The sequence below is a fragment of the Globicephala melas genome, chromosome 8, assembly GCF_963455315.2.
Source record: "Globicephala melas chromosome 8, mGloMel1.2, whole genome shotgun sequence".
Taxonomy (NCBI): domain Eukaryota; kingdom Metazoa; phylum Chordata; class Mammalia; order Artiodactyla; family Delphinidae; genus Globicephala; species Globicephala melas.
The window spans coordinates 43,245,798-43,262,745 of NC_083321.1; the positions used below are offsets into that span (position 1 = coordinate 43,245,798).

Here is a 16,948-nt window from a genome sequence, read left to right on the forward strand (position 1 = left end):
GGTTGAAACCTGACCAAAGAAGGTGCCAGCCTGGTGCTGGCCACTCCATGTGCTCCTTCCTTGCAGCCCTGCTCTCTGTATAAGCATGAAGGTGCAAAGGTAGGAAGCAGGGGCCAGGAAGCCAGCAGGACAAAAAAGCAAGTGTCCAAACCAGGCAGAGAAGTTATGGAGGGAATCTACCAACTTGCTACATGCCAAGCGCTCTGTATACATTTTAAAATTTATTCCTCTGAACAATCATTTTAGATAGAAACTATTATTCCTATTCTGCAGACAAGAAGACTGAGGTTCAGAGAAGGCAAACAGCTTAGTCACAGTCCTGAGTTAATACGTGGCAGAGCGAAGATTCAACTGGAGTCTTCTTGACTGCAATAGGGCTTTCCCCCATACCATGACAAGGGGGCCGCAGCGTGAAACTCACTAGTGAAACTGCCTGGATCCCACTAGGACTAGGAGCCCCCATCTGCCTCCAAAGTATGTGTGTGACCTCCCAGAGAAGGAGGCAGGGATGAGACACTTGAAAGGAAAAGACTCAGCTGATCTCTCAGTGGTTAAGAACCCACACTAACACCGGGGTAAGAATTTCAGCATTTCCCCCTCCCGCACCAGCCCAGCTCGCTGCAGAAACACCTCTGCCTCTATTGTTCGTGTGGGCTCCTCCACCCAACACACTCACGCACCACCAAGGAGAAGGGCGTGGTGGATGGTGGTCCCTTCCCTCTTCCCCCCATTACTCAGTTTGTGGCAGGATGACATATGCTCCCGCACTCGCTGATGCTGCCAGCCCAGGTCACAAAGGGAAAGACAGGACATCGTGGCCAAGCGATACGTACATTAATGATGACACCTTTGTCAAGCAAGCTCTGCTTCTTGGCAGTCATGACAAAGTAGTGGGTGCAGTCCTTGTAGTAAACAATGTTCTCAAGATCAATCCCTGAAAAGAGAAGGTTCATGGACTCAGTATTATTTCCTCAGCGCCTACTGTGTGTCAGGAGCCCTGCTTTGCCTCATTACAGGTCTCACTATTTACCTGCAGAATACTGGCGTTAGACAAGTTTTTAAGACATACAGGGCGAGCAAAGATAAGATCAAGTTCCAGAATTTACCCTAGTCACCACAGTCCCACAAAGATACTATTTCTTTTCTTTCTAAATTGAGATATAACATTGTGTAAGTTTGTGTACAACATGTTGATTTGACACATTTATTAAAAAAAAATTTTTATACTAATTTTTTTTTATTTTTGGCTGCGTTGGGTCTTCGTTGCCACGAGCAGGCTTTCTCTAGTTGCGGCGAGCAGAGGCTGCTCTTTGTTGCTGTGCGCAGGCTTCTTATTGTGGTGGCTTCTCTTGTTGCGGGGCACGGGCTCTAGGCATGCGGGCTCAGTAGTTGTGGCGCATGGGCTTCGTTGCTCCGCGGTATGTGGGATCTTCCCGGGCCAGGGCTCGAACCCGTGTCACCGGCATTGGCAGGCGGATTCTTAACCACTGCGCTATATTGCAATATGATTAAGCCACTGTTTTTCTTTTCTTTTTTTTAAAATAAATTCATTTATCTATTTAATTATTTTTGGCTGCATTGGGTCTTGTGCACAGACTTCTCACTGCGGTGGCTTCTCTTGTTGCGCAGCAGGGCTCTAGGCCACGTGGGCTTCAGCAGTTGTGGTTCATGGGCTCTAGGGCACAGGCTCAGTAGCTGTAGCGCACGGATTTAGTTGCTCCGCGGCATGTGGGATCTTCCTGGACCAGGGCCCGAACCTGTGTCCACTGCATTGGCAGGCGGATTCTTAACCACCTCGCCACCAGGGAAGTCCCCTAGACAGTTTCTTTTAGAACTCATAAAGCCCTTTGGGGCTGTAGACCAGTATTTCCAAGTCACAGCTGAGTACGTGCTGCAGGAAGGCACAGTGCTGTCTGTGGCATGGCAGCTAAGTGGCAACAGAACCAGGATTTGAACCCCAGCCTGTCTGATTCCAAGTCCCATCCACCATTTCCTCCATGTGACCAGAGATGTAAAGAGCTGTGTGAATTCTCCAAAGACTGCTAAGGGACATTTCTACCATCCCCCTGTTATGTGTGAAAACCCAGGTGCCCTGGTAGAAAAACTCAGTCAGAGGACTGGGTTGTATCTTTCTGTGCTTTCCACCAATTGCAAAAGACTTTATAGACTAGGTTTCTGCCTTTAAAACAAATGCCGTAAAATGACAGCTTAGCTCAGTGTTTCTCAAAGTAGGATCCCTAGCCAGCAGCGCCAGCAGCATCACCTGAGGACTTATTAGAAATGCAAATAACTGGAGCCCAACCCCAGGCCTACAGAATGGGAAACTCTGGGGGCCTGGCCAGCAATCTGTGCTCGAACAGGCCGTACAGGTGATTCTGATTCACACTCAAGTTTGATAACCACTGGTTTGGTTTCTTTGAAGGGAGAGAAAGGAAAAGAGGCAAGGCAACTTATCAGCAGTTATCACAGAGGCTGCTGGGTAACCATGGAAACCCCTTTATGACCGTTAAATAGGAAACAGCCATCAATGCACAGGGCCCCCCAGAGGATCCGAGGAAATACATCCCTCTCATTCTGTGAAGGGCATTGTTGTCGAACAATGGCCAAAGGTGATGACCTTTGCAAAGTGCAAAGGAAGCTCATTGAAACATTTGGAAAAACAGACTTGATGTCCTGTCATAATTTATATTTGGTGGTTTATTTAAGCATTTATTTTCTTGGTTTTTGAGGTGAAGAGAGGGCTGGAGAATTCTTAAATCGTTCAAAAGGACATAATATGCTGGAAGGAAATACTTTTTTTTATATATAAAATAATGCCACCATAGTGACACTCAGAGGGTCATGCAGTGGACACACATTGCTGTGGCCAGTAAGAAGCAGAGTCTGGCTCAATAGCTAATCCCATTCTTAGAAAGCTATCTTACGGAAATATAATCCAAAGGAAGTAGTTTTATTGGTAACAGTAAATAACTGAAAGGTTTAAATCAGAAGTCTGCAAACTTTTTCGTAAAGGGCCAGAGAGTAAACATTTTGGGCTTTGTGGGCCATCCAGTCTGTGTCGAAAGCCCTCATGGCAATAAGGTAAACAAACCGGCCTGGCTGCGTTCTAATAAACCTCTATTTATGGACTATAAAATCTGAATTTCATAAATTTTCAATTTGTCCCCAAAATTTCTTCTTTTGATTTTTCTGCAGCCATTCAAAATATATTAAAAACCATCCTTAGCTTGAAGGCAATACAAAAACACATGGTAAGTTTGCCAACCCCTGGTTTAAATGCTTCAGCAGTGGGTGACAATATATCCACTTCAAGAGCTATTCCGACAAACCTGACCATCAGTAGGACTGGGCACAATGGACAGTATTTAAAATGTGAGGCTGAGTGAGAAATGGAGACTAACGGGATTGACACTATGGTAAAAGCTCTAGCCATGTAAAAAGGAAGGATGCAGGTGGAGAATTACCGTAAAGGACTACATGAAAATGAGGACTGTTCCTGTGCTAGGTGGTGCTGGGTGTTAATGATTTATTTTTAGTACAAAACTTCTATTTAACATTGTTACATTGCCTTTTCAATGAGAAATATATATATTTCCAAATCAGGTTAAAAAGAAAGGGAAAAAATCTTAAATTTACTTAATTGGGAGCAGGAATTTCATCCCTCTTCGCCCTCACCCTGCTTTATTTTTTCTCCACTATCCTTATAGACCACCTGACATGTTATTTGATTATTTTTGGTCCCTCCGCAACCCATAGAATATAAGCTCCAAGAGAGGGGGTTTGCTTGTTTTGTCCACTGCTCTATCTCACGCCCTTGAACAGCATTTGGCACATAGTAGGTGTTCAATAAATATCTGTTGAGTAAATGAATGAATCCCTTCTTTCTTCAAGTCCCATGGTTTGGGGACAACTGATGCCCCTGGGTGAGTGTCGTGCCCCACCCCCGCCCTGGCATCTGTGACTGTTCCTGAGGGAAAGGGCAGCGGGTGCACTGATAAAAGCACCTATGCTTCTTCAGGGACCACCCACAGGTTACTGGCTCCCCCTCAGAGCACTCCGGGATCTCCACATTGGCGTCGGGCCTAGATTCACCAGCCTGCATTAGGATGGTTTCCGTGGCTGTCCCTCCCTAGACAAGGAGCCACTATTGGGAGGGTACCGTGTCAACCTCGACTGTGTATCCCATGACATTGAGTGCGGGCATTCAATGGGCACTCAGTAAATGTCTCCTGAGTAAATAAATGTTTATCTATTTTCATGTACAACATCTAGAACTTTCCCTCAAGAATCCCTCTTGTCCCCGAAGGAATACTGCCCATTATTAATCCTAAAGAGAAATCCCTGCTTCCACTTTATCAGCGTGAGTCTCCCGTTCCCAAGAGCTGGGAAAGCTGAGTGCCCTCCTCCCCCAAGCCCTGTACGCTACAGAGAAGCATGGACGATGGCCTGGTTTGGAGAAAGGTGAGGGTCCCACCTGTTTCTTCTTTAAGATCCTGAAAAAATTTCTGATTGAAGATGAAAGCCACGCCGCTAATCTCTTCCACCTTGGCCTCAGCTGTGCTGTTTCTGTTTATGAAGTTGGCGGTGATCGCAATAGCCAGCTTCCCACGGAATTCTTTTCTTCTGAACCCTGTGGGAGGAAAATGGGAAAAGTGGGTCTTTCTTCTGGATTTGGTGTGAAAACTGGAAAAGATTACTGAGAAAGCTATTCTCAGATGGCTGACAGGCCAGTGAAACCAGAACTTTGGATCTAGAGAACAGGTGGCAGGCAGAAATGCTGAGGTTTGTCCCCGAGGAGAAAACCCGTTGGAGGCCTTTCAAAGTCTGTGGGACTTTTTCCTTTTCTAAAATCTATAGGACCAATTATCCTGGTTAGGCTTCCACAAACAAAAGGCTAAACTGTGCTTCTCCCATGGGCAATCACAGGGCTCATCCTTTAGAGGATGTGTTAGGCATTGCTGCAAGGAAGTCTCATGAAAGACTCATCTGCACTTTAAACTTATACAATTGAAACTACGTTGTCAGCATTTCTCACGGTTTCTTTTTTTCCCCCTTTAAACAGTAGAATTATGAGATTGAATTCCTGTGCAACAGAGATTTTAACAAATTTTCTTTCTACCTCCAGTCCATAGTGACTGGCACTTAGTACACAGTCAATAAATGTACAATGAATAGATGGAACTCTAACTTGCAATTATTTTAGTTCAGTGATTAATCGAGGCTCTTACAGTTTTCAACGGTATACATTGAAATCGCTTTTTAATGGCCGTAAGAATTCTGCACCCAATTATAATGTGGGGTTTTTTTTCCTCCCACGCCGACAGGCAATTCCAGGACAGCGGCTGGGTGTCCTACACTTCAACTCAATTCTGACACATCTACTCAGAGATGGCATCAGATCCCACAGGTTAAGGGCTCAGTCCCACCAGATTGCCCCCCACTTCAGATGCCAATTATAAGCCCATGTTGTCACCTGTGCTTCTGACTAACCAGCTATAGATTGTAGGTTCAAGGACTCCCTCCTTGGATTTGATTAATTTTCTAGAGTGGCTCTCCGAACTCAGAGAACATTTTACTTCCTAAACAACTCGGGAACAGCCAGCTGGAAGAGATGCTTAGAACAAGTTATGGGGAAAGGGCATGGAGCTTTCACGCCCTCTCCGAACAACGTGTTCACCAACCCGGAAACTCTCCACACCATCTCCTTTGGGTTTTTGTGGAGGCTTCATTACAGATGTCGGATTGATTAAATCACTGGCCATTGGTGACTGAACTCAATCTCCAGCCCCTCTCCCCTCCCAGGAGGTCAGAGGGTGGGACTGAAAGTTCCAACCCTCTAATCACTTGTTTGGCGCCCCTGGCAACCAGTCCCCTCCCTTCCTTAGGTGCTTTCCAAAACTCTCTTCATTAACATAAACTCGGTGTGAAAAGAAGCTTGTTATGAATAACAAGACACCCATTTCACCCTTATGGCTCTGAATTGATTTCAGGAACCACGGACAAGAGGCCAAATATCTTAACAAAAAATGCTCCTATTTGCCCTTATCGCTCAGGAAATTCCAAGGGTTTGGGTAGCTGTGCCAGAAAGGGGACGAAGACCAAATATAATTGCCTTATTATAAACCACACTATCACAGGCAGTTGCCCAGAGGATCACAAGCAGGTGGTCCCATTTCAGTGGACCACCTCCTCCGAATCCCTTTTCTTTTTAGCATCTGTCTTTTCCTGTAGCCCTGAACTTCCCCTCCATCCCAGGTACTGCTGTTTACTTTGCTTAATGCAAGGCATTTGTCTTGCTAGCAGACAGAACCATTGGCTTCAGCACCTGTGGGAATTCCCCTCACATTGGCTTACCAGACACTGAAGCCTCTTGGCGATTCCCACACTTCTTTGTCAAAAATCCCTTTGACTAAAAAACTTGGGTTGGGATTCCCTGGTGGCGCAGTGGTTAAGAATCCGTCTGCCAGTGCAGGGTTAACGGTTTCGAGCCCTGGTCCGGGAAGATCCCACATGCCGCGGAGCAACTAAGCCCGTGCGCCACAACTACTGAGCCTGCGCTCTAGAGCCCATCAGCCACAATTACTGATCCTGTGTGCCACAAGTGCCAAAGCCCGCGTGCTTAGAGCCCATGCTCCGCAACAAGAAGTCACCGCTATGAGAAGCCCGCACACCGAAACGGAGAGTAGCCCCCGCTCGCCATGACTAGAGAAAGCCCGCGCGCAGCAACGAAGACCCAACACAGCCAAAAATAAAATAAATTAATTTAAAAAAATAACCTTGGGTTTCTATACATTACTCCCTCATTTTGGTTCTTCATTAGACCTTTGTGGAAATGGTCAAAATGGCCACTAGTCTCTAGTATCTAACTGGGGTGATTCTGCCCCCCAGGGGCATTTGGCCAAGTGTGGAAATGGTTCTGGTCGCCACAACTGAGGGTGCCGCTAAGCATCCTACAACGCACAGGACAGTCCCCACCACAAAAACTGGCCCCCAATTGCCAATAGCGCCCATTGAGAACCCTGCTCTAGTCTGCTTACCTGGTCCTCAGTTGCTCAAGTGGTTCTCCCCCTTCCTGCCCTGCTTTTCATGTTCACAAAATATCAAACCATCCCTCAAGGTGATCATGGATCCTGGATTTTTATATTCACACTTACAGTTTTCTCAAACCATCAGAATGGGCTCAAAAATTCTAATAGTACAGCATTCAGGTTGGCAGCTTAAAAGTTTTGTTTGATATCCGTTATTGATTGCTTGGGGCGAGGGAGTGGGTATGGAAGTGAAGAAAGAGGAAAGGAGCAGCGGGTGTATAGCAGGTGGGAAGTGCCTCAGCTAGGCAGACTACGTGCGCATCCTGAGTTCTGTGAGATCAGCCCTAGTTTAGGGAGGGTGTTCTGTCCTCAGAGAAGGTGCCCTCCCCAGCAGACATCTGCAGCCTGCAGCCCTTGAGCAGGACAAGCTCAAAATGCAGACCTGTCGGGCTTCCCTGGTGGCGCAGTGGTTGCGAGTCCGCCTGCCGATGCAGGGGACACGGGTTCGTGCCCCGGTCCGGGAAGATCCCACATGCCGCGGAGCGGCTGGGCCCGTGAGCCATGGCCACTGGGCCTGTGTGTCCAGAGCCTGTGCTCCGCAGCAGGAGAGGCCACAACAGTGAGAGGCCCGAATACCGGGAAAAAAAAAAAAAAAAAAAGCACACCTGTCCCCAGCGCAAGAGATGCCATGTGGGACCACTTTGTCCTCAACCCAGGGTCTTAAATTAGTACAGCTGGTGCAAGTTAGTATAACCTGTGCACCAATTAACCTTGGGGCTGGGGTGGAGGTGATTGAAGGCATTTCTCCACAATGGCATTTCTTCCTCTCTCAGCCGGAATAGATTCTTCCCTAAAAACATGTTAACACTTCCAAATTTAGAAGTAGAGAGGCACTGTTTTGTTCTTTGACAGTTTGGGCAAAACTTATCTTACTGCCCAGCAGTGAGCATGCTTTAAAGTTATGAGAAGAGATGGGGTTCTCCTTCTGGGGTATTATACTTCACAGTAAACCAGAACCATGAAGAGTATGAAAATGGTTCTCTTAGTTGGAAGAAGTAAGTATGAAAGCGCTTAGCACCATGGCTTTCACACTGGCAGATGCTTAGTAAATGTATGTTGATTTTTTCTTTTAATTTCCGTGGTGCTTTTCTTTTATAAAACATTTTTACATTTTCCCAGCCCTTATAGCAATCTTCTGAGAGGTTCTATTATAGTTGGGAAAACAGAGGTTCAGAAAGTATTAAATGGCTGTTCTCTAAACACGCAGCCTCACGCACAGCAGGGCAGTCTGGCCTTCTATCAAGACCCCCATCAGCTTTGGCACCTGCCATCTTGCCCGCCTTCTCCACACCCTTCCTGATATACCCTTTCCCACTCCCATCCCTCCATCCTCAGCCCCAGGAAGAAGAAGAGTCTTCACCTTCCAGCGTGTTCCTGCGGCCATCAGCTCCAATGATGACATCAAACTCAAACTCTGACAGAGAGTGGTCTGCAGGGAGAAATTCTGCCCGCCAGCCAATTTCTGCCAGGACAGAAAAATGAGATGAGTTGGCAGTGAGAGATGGCAGGACAGAGTGATTACATGCCCTCTGTGTTGGTCGTGAGAAATGGATAACGCCACAGGTACGGGCACCCCAGACAGAGGCTCCAGCGGAAAGACCCAAGCTGTCCAGATTCACACTTGAATTTGGAGTCCTTCTGGCTTTAGCTTCAGTTCAATCCAGGACAAAGTAAACCAGCAGTGCTAACTCCACGCCTGGTTTTACTGGTTTCTATAAAGGGTGGGAGTCTATCCTAACGATCCTCACACCAGTCTCACTTGCACCTTATTTATCTCAACAGATTCTACCATGTTCTCTCTGTATCCCCCCATTCCTTGGTCCCCTCCCATTGCTAAACAGAACTAAAAGCTTGTGCAGGGTATAATGAAACCAGCGTGAATTACTACTTTATTATGCTCAAACGTTCTTGTTGGGCAATACACAGTCTTTTATGAAACCATTTTCAGGTGCAATCTTGCTGGTTACCCATAATTAGGATTTAACACCCACTAGGGGTCTGGGAAAGGTTAAGAGCACACAGGTCTCAAAGTTAAATTACAGCTGCTGTCCTGCCGCAAAAGCCAACTAACATCTCCCCTAAATTCTCAATATTCTGGGCAGAGGATGGGAGAAATCAGAGTTGTAACCTGCATATGAAACTATGAGGTCCCTGACATGAAGCTGGACCAAAAACTGAAAGCCCGGCCCAGCAGCAGAAGAGTTTGATAGTAAGCAAGATACAGAGGCATCATGAACAAGCTCTCTCACCATGATGTATATAAAAGATCAGAATTTATATAAATATACTAATAGGAACAAGAGATGAATTACTAAATAAGACATACCTACAATGGGTGAATTTTGTGGTTTGTAAATTATTCTTCAATAAAGCTCAAAAATATTATATACTAAATAATATTTTGAACATTTATTTCATATTTGCTCTAGAAACTTCACTTTCTTTACTGGATTTTAAAATATCATGTGGGTATAATAAGTGTATCCACATATCTATGTGTGTATACGCACAGCTTGAAGAGTATGCGAATGAACTTTACCAGACAACCGAATCTATGTCTTTTTCCTACTTACTACTTAGACTTCATCTGTCAAACTACCGCCTCGTAGTGACAGGGTAACCAAATTATATGTTAAATACTTAATAATAAATCCCCTGGGAGCTGAAGAGCAAAGCTCAAGTGACAGCAATGGTCCACAAAGGTAAAAGATCCTTTGATGAAATTATGCCAAACGGCTCTCAGTAAGAATAACCTTAACAGGAACGTCCTCTAGGAGCTGCAAATATGATTTCCGTTTTGCAATATCTGATTTCTAGACCAAAAGGAAAATTATACTGTACTTTGATTTTCTTGATCTTCAGGAGGCTCTAGGACCTTCACGAACTCCACATTCACATGGATTTCAACCCCCAATATCAAGGCCACCTTGAACAGGATGAGCTGCAACTGACGAATACCTGAGGGGAAGAGATGAACTGTCAGTAGCAATGTCTGAGTGCCTCCTGTATACAGAACACTGTATTATCACTGTCAGTGATTTCTGAGCATAGCAATATAGAGGCATGCCTCCTTTTATTGCACTTTGCTTTATTGCACTTCCCAGATATTACATTTTTTACAAATCGAAGGTTTAAGGCAACCCTGCATCAAAGCAAGTACTCCCGGTGTCATTTTTCCAACAGCATTTGCTCATTTTGTATCTCTGTGTCACGTTTTGGCAATGCTAGCAATATTTCAAACTTTTTCATTATTATTATGCTTGTTATGGTGATCTGTTATCAGTGATCTTTGATGTTACTATTACAAGAAGATTACAACTCACTGAAGGCTCAGATGATGGTTCGCATTTTTTAGCAATAAAGCATTTTAAAGTTAAGGTATTTACATTGTTTTTTAGACATAATTCTGTTATGTGTATATACTGAAAAGACTATAGTATAGTGTAAATATCACTTTTATATGCACTGTAATTCATGTAACTCACTTCATTGGGATATTCGCTTTATTGCGATGGTCTAGAACTGAACCTGCAATTTCTCCAAGGTATGCCTGTACCAATAACGATCATTACTGAGCACTGATTATGTGCTAAGCACTCTGTGTTCTCTCAGTTAACCCTTACAGTGCTTTCTCATTTAACCCTTACAGTGGCCCTTCGGAGTAATTATTCTCGTTTTATTTTTTTTCTAATGAAAAAAAAATTTTTTTTTTTTGGCTTGCCGGATCTTAGTTCCCCAATCAGGGATTGAACCCGGGCCCTTAGCAGTGAAAACGTGGAGTCCTAACCACTGGTCACCAGGGAATTCTCTATTCTCATTTTAGAGGTGAGAAATTAAGGCTCAACAAGCCTAAGTGACTTGCTCAAGCTCACACAGGAACAAAACTGGAATGTGGACCCAGATCTGTTTCCGAGACTGTGCTCTAGCTGTTAGGTAATCCTCTAATGATGGTGGCTCTCTCTTTCCTGCCTCCTTCCTGAACCGGGCTGTGGGTGTGATAAAGTGAAGATGGAAAGAGGCGTAAACAGAGAGACAGCAAAGAGCCAATACGTAAAGTCAGAGAGCAAACGGCTCACCCTGTGGGGGACTCTACCTAAGCTCTCAGCCATCCAGGGTAAGGGGTGGGGTGGTGACTCCTCCCCACAAAGCTGGGCTCATGGTTTCCCACCTCCTACCCACTCTCCTAAACTCCCCCAAGGAGTGGCTCCTTGTTTCTCTATTTTGTTCCTGCCATTGAGCACAAATGGGCATGCCTTCAAATACATTTCTGAGAGCATAAAGTTTCAAATTATCTGTGGGTCCCTCTGTATTTTGTGGGCTTCGCTCATTTAACATTTATTGAACAGCTACCATGTGTCGGGTGCCATGCTAGGCCCAGGAGACATGGAACACTGTCTAACAGAGGAAACATGTGTAAACAGCATGGGGCAGGGCTTGGGGGCTGGGGGCAAGGTGGGTTGCAGAACAGGCCCTGAGCTGCAGTCCTGAAAGCCAAGGGAGGAGGGACCAAGATACCAGATCCCATGGAGAGATTAAGAAAATGAAGACTACAGGAGGCCAGGGCACGGGAGGTTGGGAAGCTTCTGGAATTTCTTTAGCACAGTGGCGGGAAGAAATCAGACCGCAATGGAAGGTGGCATGAGTAGAAAGTATAGGCAAAGTCTATGTCGCCTCTTTCTAGAATAAACACTTTGAGATGAAGAAAAGTAATGGGCTCTATCAGAGGACTGGAGGGCAGTGTGAGGTAAGGGCAGGTGAAAGGAGGGAAGGAAAGCAAGAGGGCCTAGAGTTGGAGAGGAAGTGGCCAGCTCGGCCTCTGACCTCAGGGTGGGAGGAAGGAATGGGTACTGGGGAGAGGCGAGGGCAGGAGGAAGGAGAGGGGGCTGGGATGGGGAGTGCCCGTCAGCACTGGGAACTGGAGGAGGATGCCGACACAGGACAAGTGGGGAATTGCGGAGCAGTGCCGAGGACCAGGTCACAGCTGGGGCTGGAGACCATGGGTCAGTCTGAAAGGAAGCCGATCAGCTGGGGCTTAAAGAACCCAACCCACCTCCTGCCTGGAAACAGGCCGTGGGGGAGGCCTGGCCTCCCTTCATAGTTTCAACGTTCTTCGTCTGTCTGGTTTTGGCACCCAGTAGGTGCTCAATAAATTCTCCCTGCCTCTCTTCTCACAGGTATTAGAGCTGCCCTTGACAATGATCACTCTGAACGTTCCAGTCTCCGTTCCAGTCCTGCCAGTGCTTCTGCATGCTGGCATATTTCCAAGGACTAGGGGTTAAATGGGGCCCCCATTAATGAGGCAGTGAGGGGCTCCCGGCCGTCAAGGCAGCCTGGCAGCCTGGGACCTCCCAAGACCTCCTGATGCCCGGCTCTGCCTCTCAGCAAGGCTCGATGGGAAAGTGGTGCATAATGCTGTCATTCTAGATTGGTACCAATATACATTCTTCTGTGGGTGGTAAGGAATATCTGGAAAGCTGACACTGCAGCTTTCTGGGCAAATCCAAATTTCTTTCCAACGGACTCTTGGAATTTTCTCATCCCGGAGTGGGAACAAACCCTGGGCCACTGCTGGTAAGTTCTCCTGTATCTGACTGAATCACACCCTGTCTGGCTGATAATTCCCTCCAGTTGTTCCCGCCCTAACCCTACACCCTTTTCCCATCAGTGCCTGTGCTCATAAGAACATGGCTCTCAGGGTTCTCCTTCCACTCACTGGTTGAGAGATTGCAGCTCTGAATTAATTCTGGTTTAGGGATCCCGACTGCTTCTTGCTCACTGTACCCCATTGAATGCAAAGCACTTCCTGAGCACCTACGACCTGCCAGGCACAGACACAGCACATTTCACACGTGACCTCATTTAATCCTCTCGGCCCTCCTGGTAGGCAGGCATCAATCACATTTAGGGGAGACAAAACTGGGGCTGGAAGAAGATAAAGAATCTGAGCCAAGTCACACAGAAAACGGACAAGACAGATTTTGGACCCAAATCTGTTCAAATGCTTGAACTCTCTTTAACTTCCCTTTTATGAGTCATGATTGCTGTATATAAAATGGCTCAAGATCTCCTCCCTGCAGAGCATGAGGAGGGAGGCTGCTCTTCCAAAGCCTGTCTGCACAGATCTTGCCTCGAGAGACCCAGGCCTAAGTAACGTCAGAGCGGGAGGCCTCGGTGCTCACCTTGCCCCACCTAAGCATTCAGGGATGGCCCGGGACCTGAAATCCACGTTCCCAATTCCCTTTCTTTTCTGGGTGAACCCCCATCACGATGGCCTCTCTCTTTTTAAAGTTCAAGGAAACCTGGTACAGGATCTGTCAATGGTGGCATTCCTCTGTTCTAAAACCTGCCCTGGTTCCCCAAACAGGCAACACGGTGTCCCAACTCCTTTACCCAAGAGGTCACTGACAACCTGGCCCACTGAATCGTTTTACGTGGCTCCCTCTTCTGAGCTCCTTTAGCAAGTCTGACTGCTCTGTTAAAGCACATTTTATTATTGACAGAATCTCAGTGAGTTCTCTGAGGGTGCAGACTCTGTTACTTACCTCTGCCTCTGTTTCCCATATTTCATTCATTCATTCAACAGAAGTCTACTGAGCATCTACTATGTGTCAAGCACTCTTTTATGCCCTGGAGATACTCTGGTGAATGAGACATACCATGATCCCTGGCCTCATGGTGCTTCCAGCCTAGTGGGGCACAGCACAGGGCCTGGAATTAAATGTCTGCCAGTTGGATATGTGGAGCCCCCAGAGACCTGCAAGATGAAATATCCTGGGGTCTCCACAATGTGGAGATATACCCCACCCAGGGTCAGCCCCCTCCCCACATGGGGTGTCACCAGTGGCTCCACTCACTGATATGGTCGATGGAGCCGGCACAGAACTTCCCATAGAACTTCTTGGCTCCCAGGCCTCGCAGGTCATGGATGGTGAAAGGCCAGAGGTGCAGCACGTTATTCCGGGAGAAGGTGTCCCTCTTCTCCACCACGACCACTTTGGCCCCCAGGTAGGCAAGTTCAATGGCAGTGCGCAAACCACATGGTCCTCCTCCAATGATGAGACACTGCAGAGGGGAGAGAGGAGAAAGGCACTCAGCAACCTCTAGCCTTGCAGACACAAGCCTCTAGTCAGCAGTGTAACTGGGGAGCAAACCCCCATCCACCCAAATCAACCAGTGAGTGCAAACCGAGCACCTGTTAGGACCTGCCATTCATCCATCCGATGTACATTACCTGTGGGCCTACCACACACCAGGCACTGTGCCAGACCCCGTGAGGGACACAGAGGTAAAAGGATTCGGGGGAGGCACAGTAAGATACACGTGAGGTTCAGAGTTAAACTGAACTGGGCTTAAATCCCAGCTCTGGCATTTAACCTCTTAGTTCAAGGTGGATGGAGAAAAGGACACTTTGGGGGAAAGGAGGGAAAGGAGAGAAAAGAGACAAGGGTTGGTCTGGAACTAGACGGCGAGAGTCTGAAGTGTCAAGTGGAAGAGTATATGGTCTTGGCCCTGTAGGCAATGGGGCCATGTGGGCAGAGGTGACAAAACAGGACTCTGTTCAAGTCCCATGCTAGGTCTCAACGGACCCTGTCACGCTGAACAAGACAAGAGTCCTTCCCCAAGGAAGCTACAGCCACTTAGGAAAGAAGGGAAGACACATAATGACCTACCGAACTAGTTATGCTGGGCAAAAGTCCTTCCATTCAAATAAAGTCTTATGTGCAGCACCAATCCAATAAAAACGGGAAAAGGGTGACATTCTGGCTGAGAGACATCCCCATGCAGCAGCCTGCCCTACTCCCAGGCAATTCCTGAACCACCTTCAAGAGGCAGGAGTTCAACTGGGGGGTCTAACTAACTGGGGATACCCCAGCAAAGTCACAGGGAAGGAGATCTGCATCCACACCCCACTGCTTGACATTGCACAGGCATCTGGAAACATCCCTTCTGCTTGGGATCAAAACTTATCTTAAAAAAATGCATTCCCCTTCCCCTAGCTATATTCCATCATCCAGTTATCACTCATCTGGGGCCTCCAGACTCCCAAAGGGGAACTGCAAATAAGCATATCAGAAGCTCCCACACCACAATCAGTGTGGCTTACTTGTTGGAACCTCCCAGAGAGCTGGTGGAAACTCTGTTAGGGGAAATGAAGTCACCGCTGAGATACAATTCACTCTAGAGACAGGGAGCGGGTATGCAAATCCTTTTGCTTCCTTTCTGGTTGGAGCTGACTGCAGAGAACCAACTCCCCCAAGCACAGCTTCCCTCTTTATCTCACACCCCAAACAGCTCCTCTGGCTCAGACATAGCCAGACCATGACGGGCATTTCAAAGCAAGACTCCAAACCCCGACACTCTGAGGTTGGCTTCGGGGTTAAGTCTAGATTCACTGCATTTCTTTGCAGTTAGCGCATCTTTTCCTGTTTGCTGAGTTCTGTCACTCCCGGGCCAGGGATGGAGTGGGGTGGGAGGATGTGGGGTGAAGAAGGGCAGGAAGGGCAGGAGGGCAGGAGGGGAGCCCTCCTGCATCCTTCTATCATCCACCAGGCCTGACCCAGCACCGCTCCCGGGGCCAGGCAGGGGATCCCATTCCCACCAGTTGGGGGTCTGCTGTACATTTCTCACGCAAACAGTAGCTGGCGTACCATTTCTGACCCTCCCAGCTAAACCTGAAATCCCACTGATGAAAGCTCAGTTTTCCCACCACCCTGGGCGCCAGCTCATACTTCGGGCCTGAAATTTCAGAGACGCCAGTCATACCCAAAGCAAATACCAATGGGCCTAATTACATAAAGGGAGAAAATTCGGTACAGATGTTATCAAGACAGGAGAGAAGGCTTGTTGGCCGAGGCCAGGCCCGTTCCTCTAGGAGCACACTTGTTATGATTAACATGGGAACTCGGAGTTCTGACAAGAAGCCGAAAACCGCGGCTGCTACGTGCCTGGGCAGAGGAGCGGGCGAGAAGAGGGCTCCCCTGGCCTGCCCATGGTTGACGCTCTGGATGGCGAGCATAGTGCAAACAGACCACGAACGCAAAGCATTGCGATAACTCAATCCAGAGGAACTCTCCACCTTTCCCAGACGCATCCGGGCTTCACTGCTAAGGACTCGGTGCCAAGGAACAAAAATTTTTCATTAAAACTCAGCCTTGAGGCCGAGCCCCAAATTAGATTATACATTCCTCCCACAGGCTCTGTCCTTAGTGCTACCCCAGAACTAAGCTCCACGTGTTATAATTATCTGCATCTGATTCCCAGGCCAGTGCAAAAGCTCCTCAAAAGCTGTCCTCATGTCCAGTACAGGGCCTGGCACACAGGAGGCCTCAATAAAGAACTGATGGATGAAGGAACGTCCCACACCCTCACGGCCCACCCAGTTCTTGCTGTCCGACTGTAACAAGGATGTTCGGTTCACGTCAGCTAGGGTTTATGTCTGCATTTCCCACCCAGGCTGGGGGAGCTGGAGTCTGCCAAGGCCACCAGGATCACGGATGTCAGCAGATCTGTGTGCTCAGGCGACATAAATTTATTACGCAGTGGGGAGCAGGGCAGATCCAACACCAGCAGGAAGTCCACTGTATAGATAAGCTTGGCAGTGCTTAGACCTCCACATTCGTGGAGAGAGACAAACACCACATGGAAAGATCATCTCTTTATTTATCAAAGGGTGGGAAGAGGGGATGAGGGGCCTCACCCACTGTCAAGGCACAGGGCTGGGGCAGCCCCAGCTCACACAGGACCCCTGTGCTCTCCCAGGGGAGCCCTACAAGCACTACCCACTTCTTGGTGACACGGTGCATCTTCCAACCCCTAAATGGGTAGGTGTGCTGGGACTGGTGCCAGGAATTCTAGAAGGA

At 47.5% G+C, this 16,948-nt stretch overlaps 1 protein-coding gene across 5 annotated transcripts in view; it reads right to left on the minus strand.

The window, feature by feature from the left end:
* Positions 1-16,948, minus strand: part of MICAL2 (microtubule associated monooxygenase, calponin and LIM domain containing 2) — a 215,152-nt gene that overhangs the window by 120,515 nt on the left and 77,689 nt on the right. For all 5 annotated transcript variants that reach the window (XM_060303498.2, XM_060303495.1, XM_060303494.1 and 2 more), the window contains 5 exons: positions 13,943-14,150; positions 9,930-10,046; positions 8,449-8,550; positions 4,475-4,630; positions 834-934 (listed from right to left, as the gene is read on the minus strand). In XM_060303498.2, the coding sequence (XP_060159481.1) occupies positions 834-934; positions 4,475-4,630; positions 8,449-8,550; positions 9,930-10,046; positions 13,943-14,150 (684 nt within the window). The remainder of the gene's footprint in view (positions 1-833; positions 935-4,474; positions 4,631-8,448; positions 8,551-9,929; positions 10,047-13,942; positions 14,151-16,948) is intronic.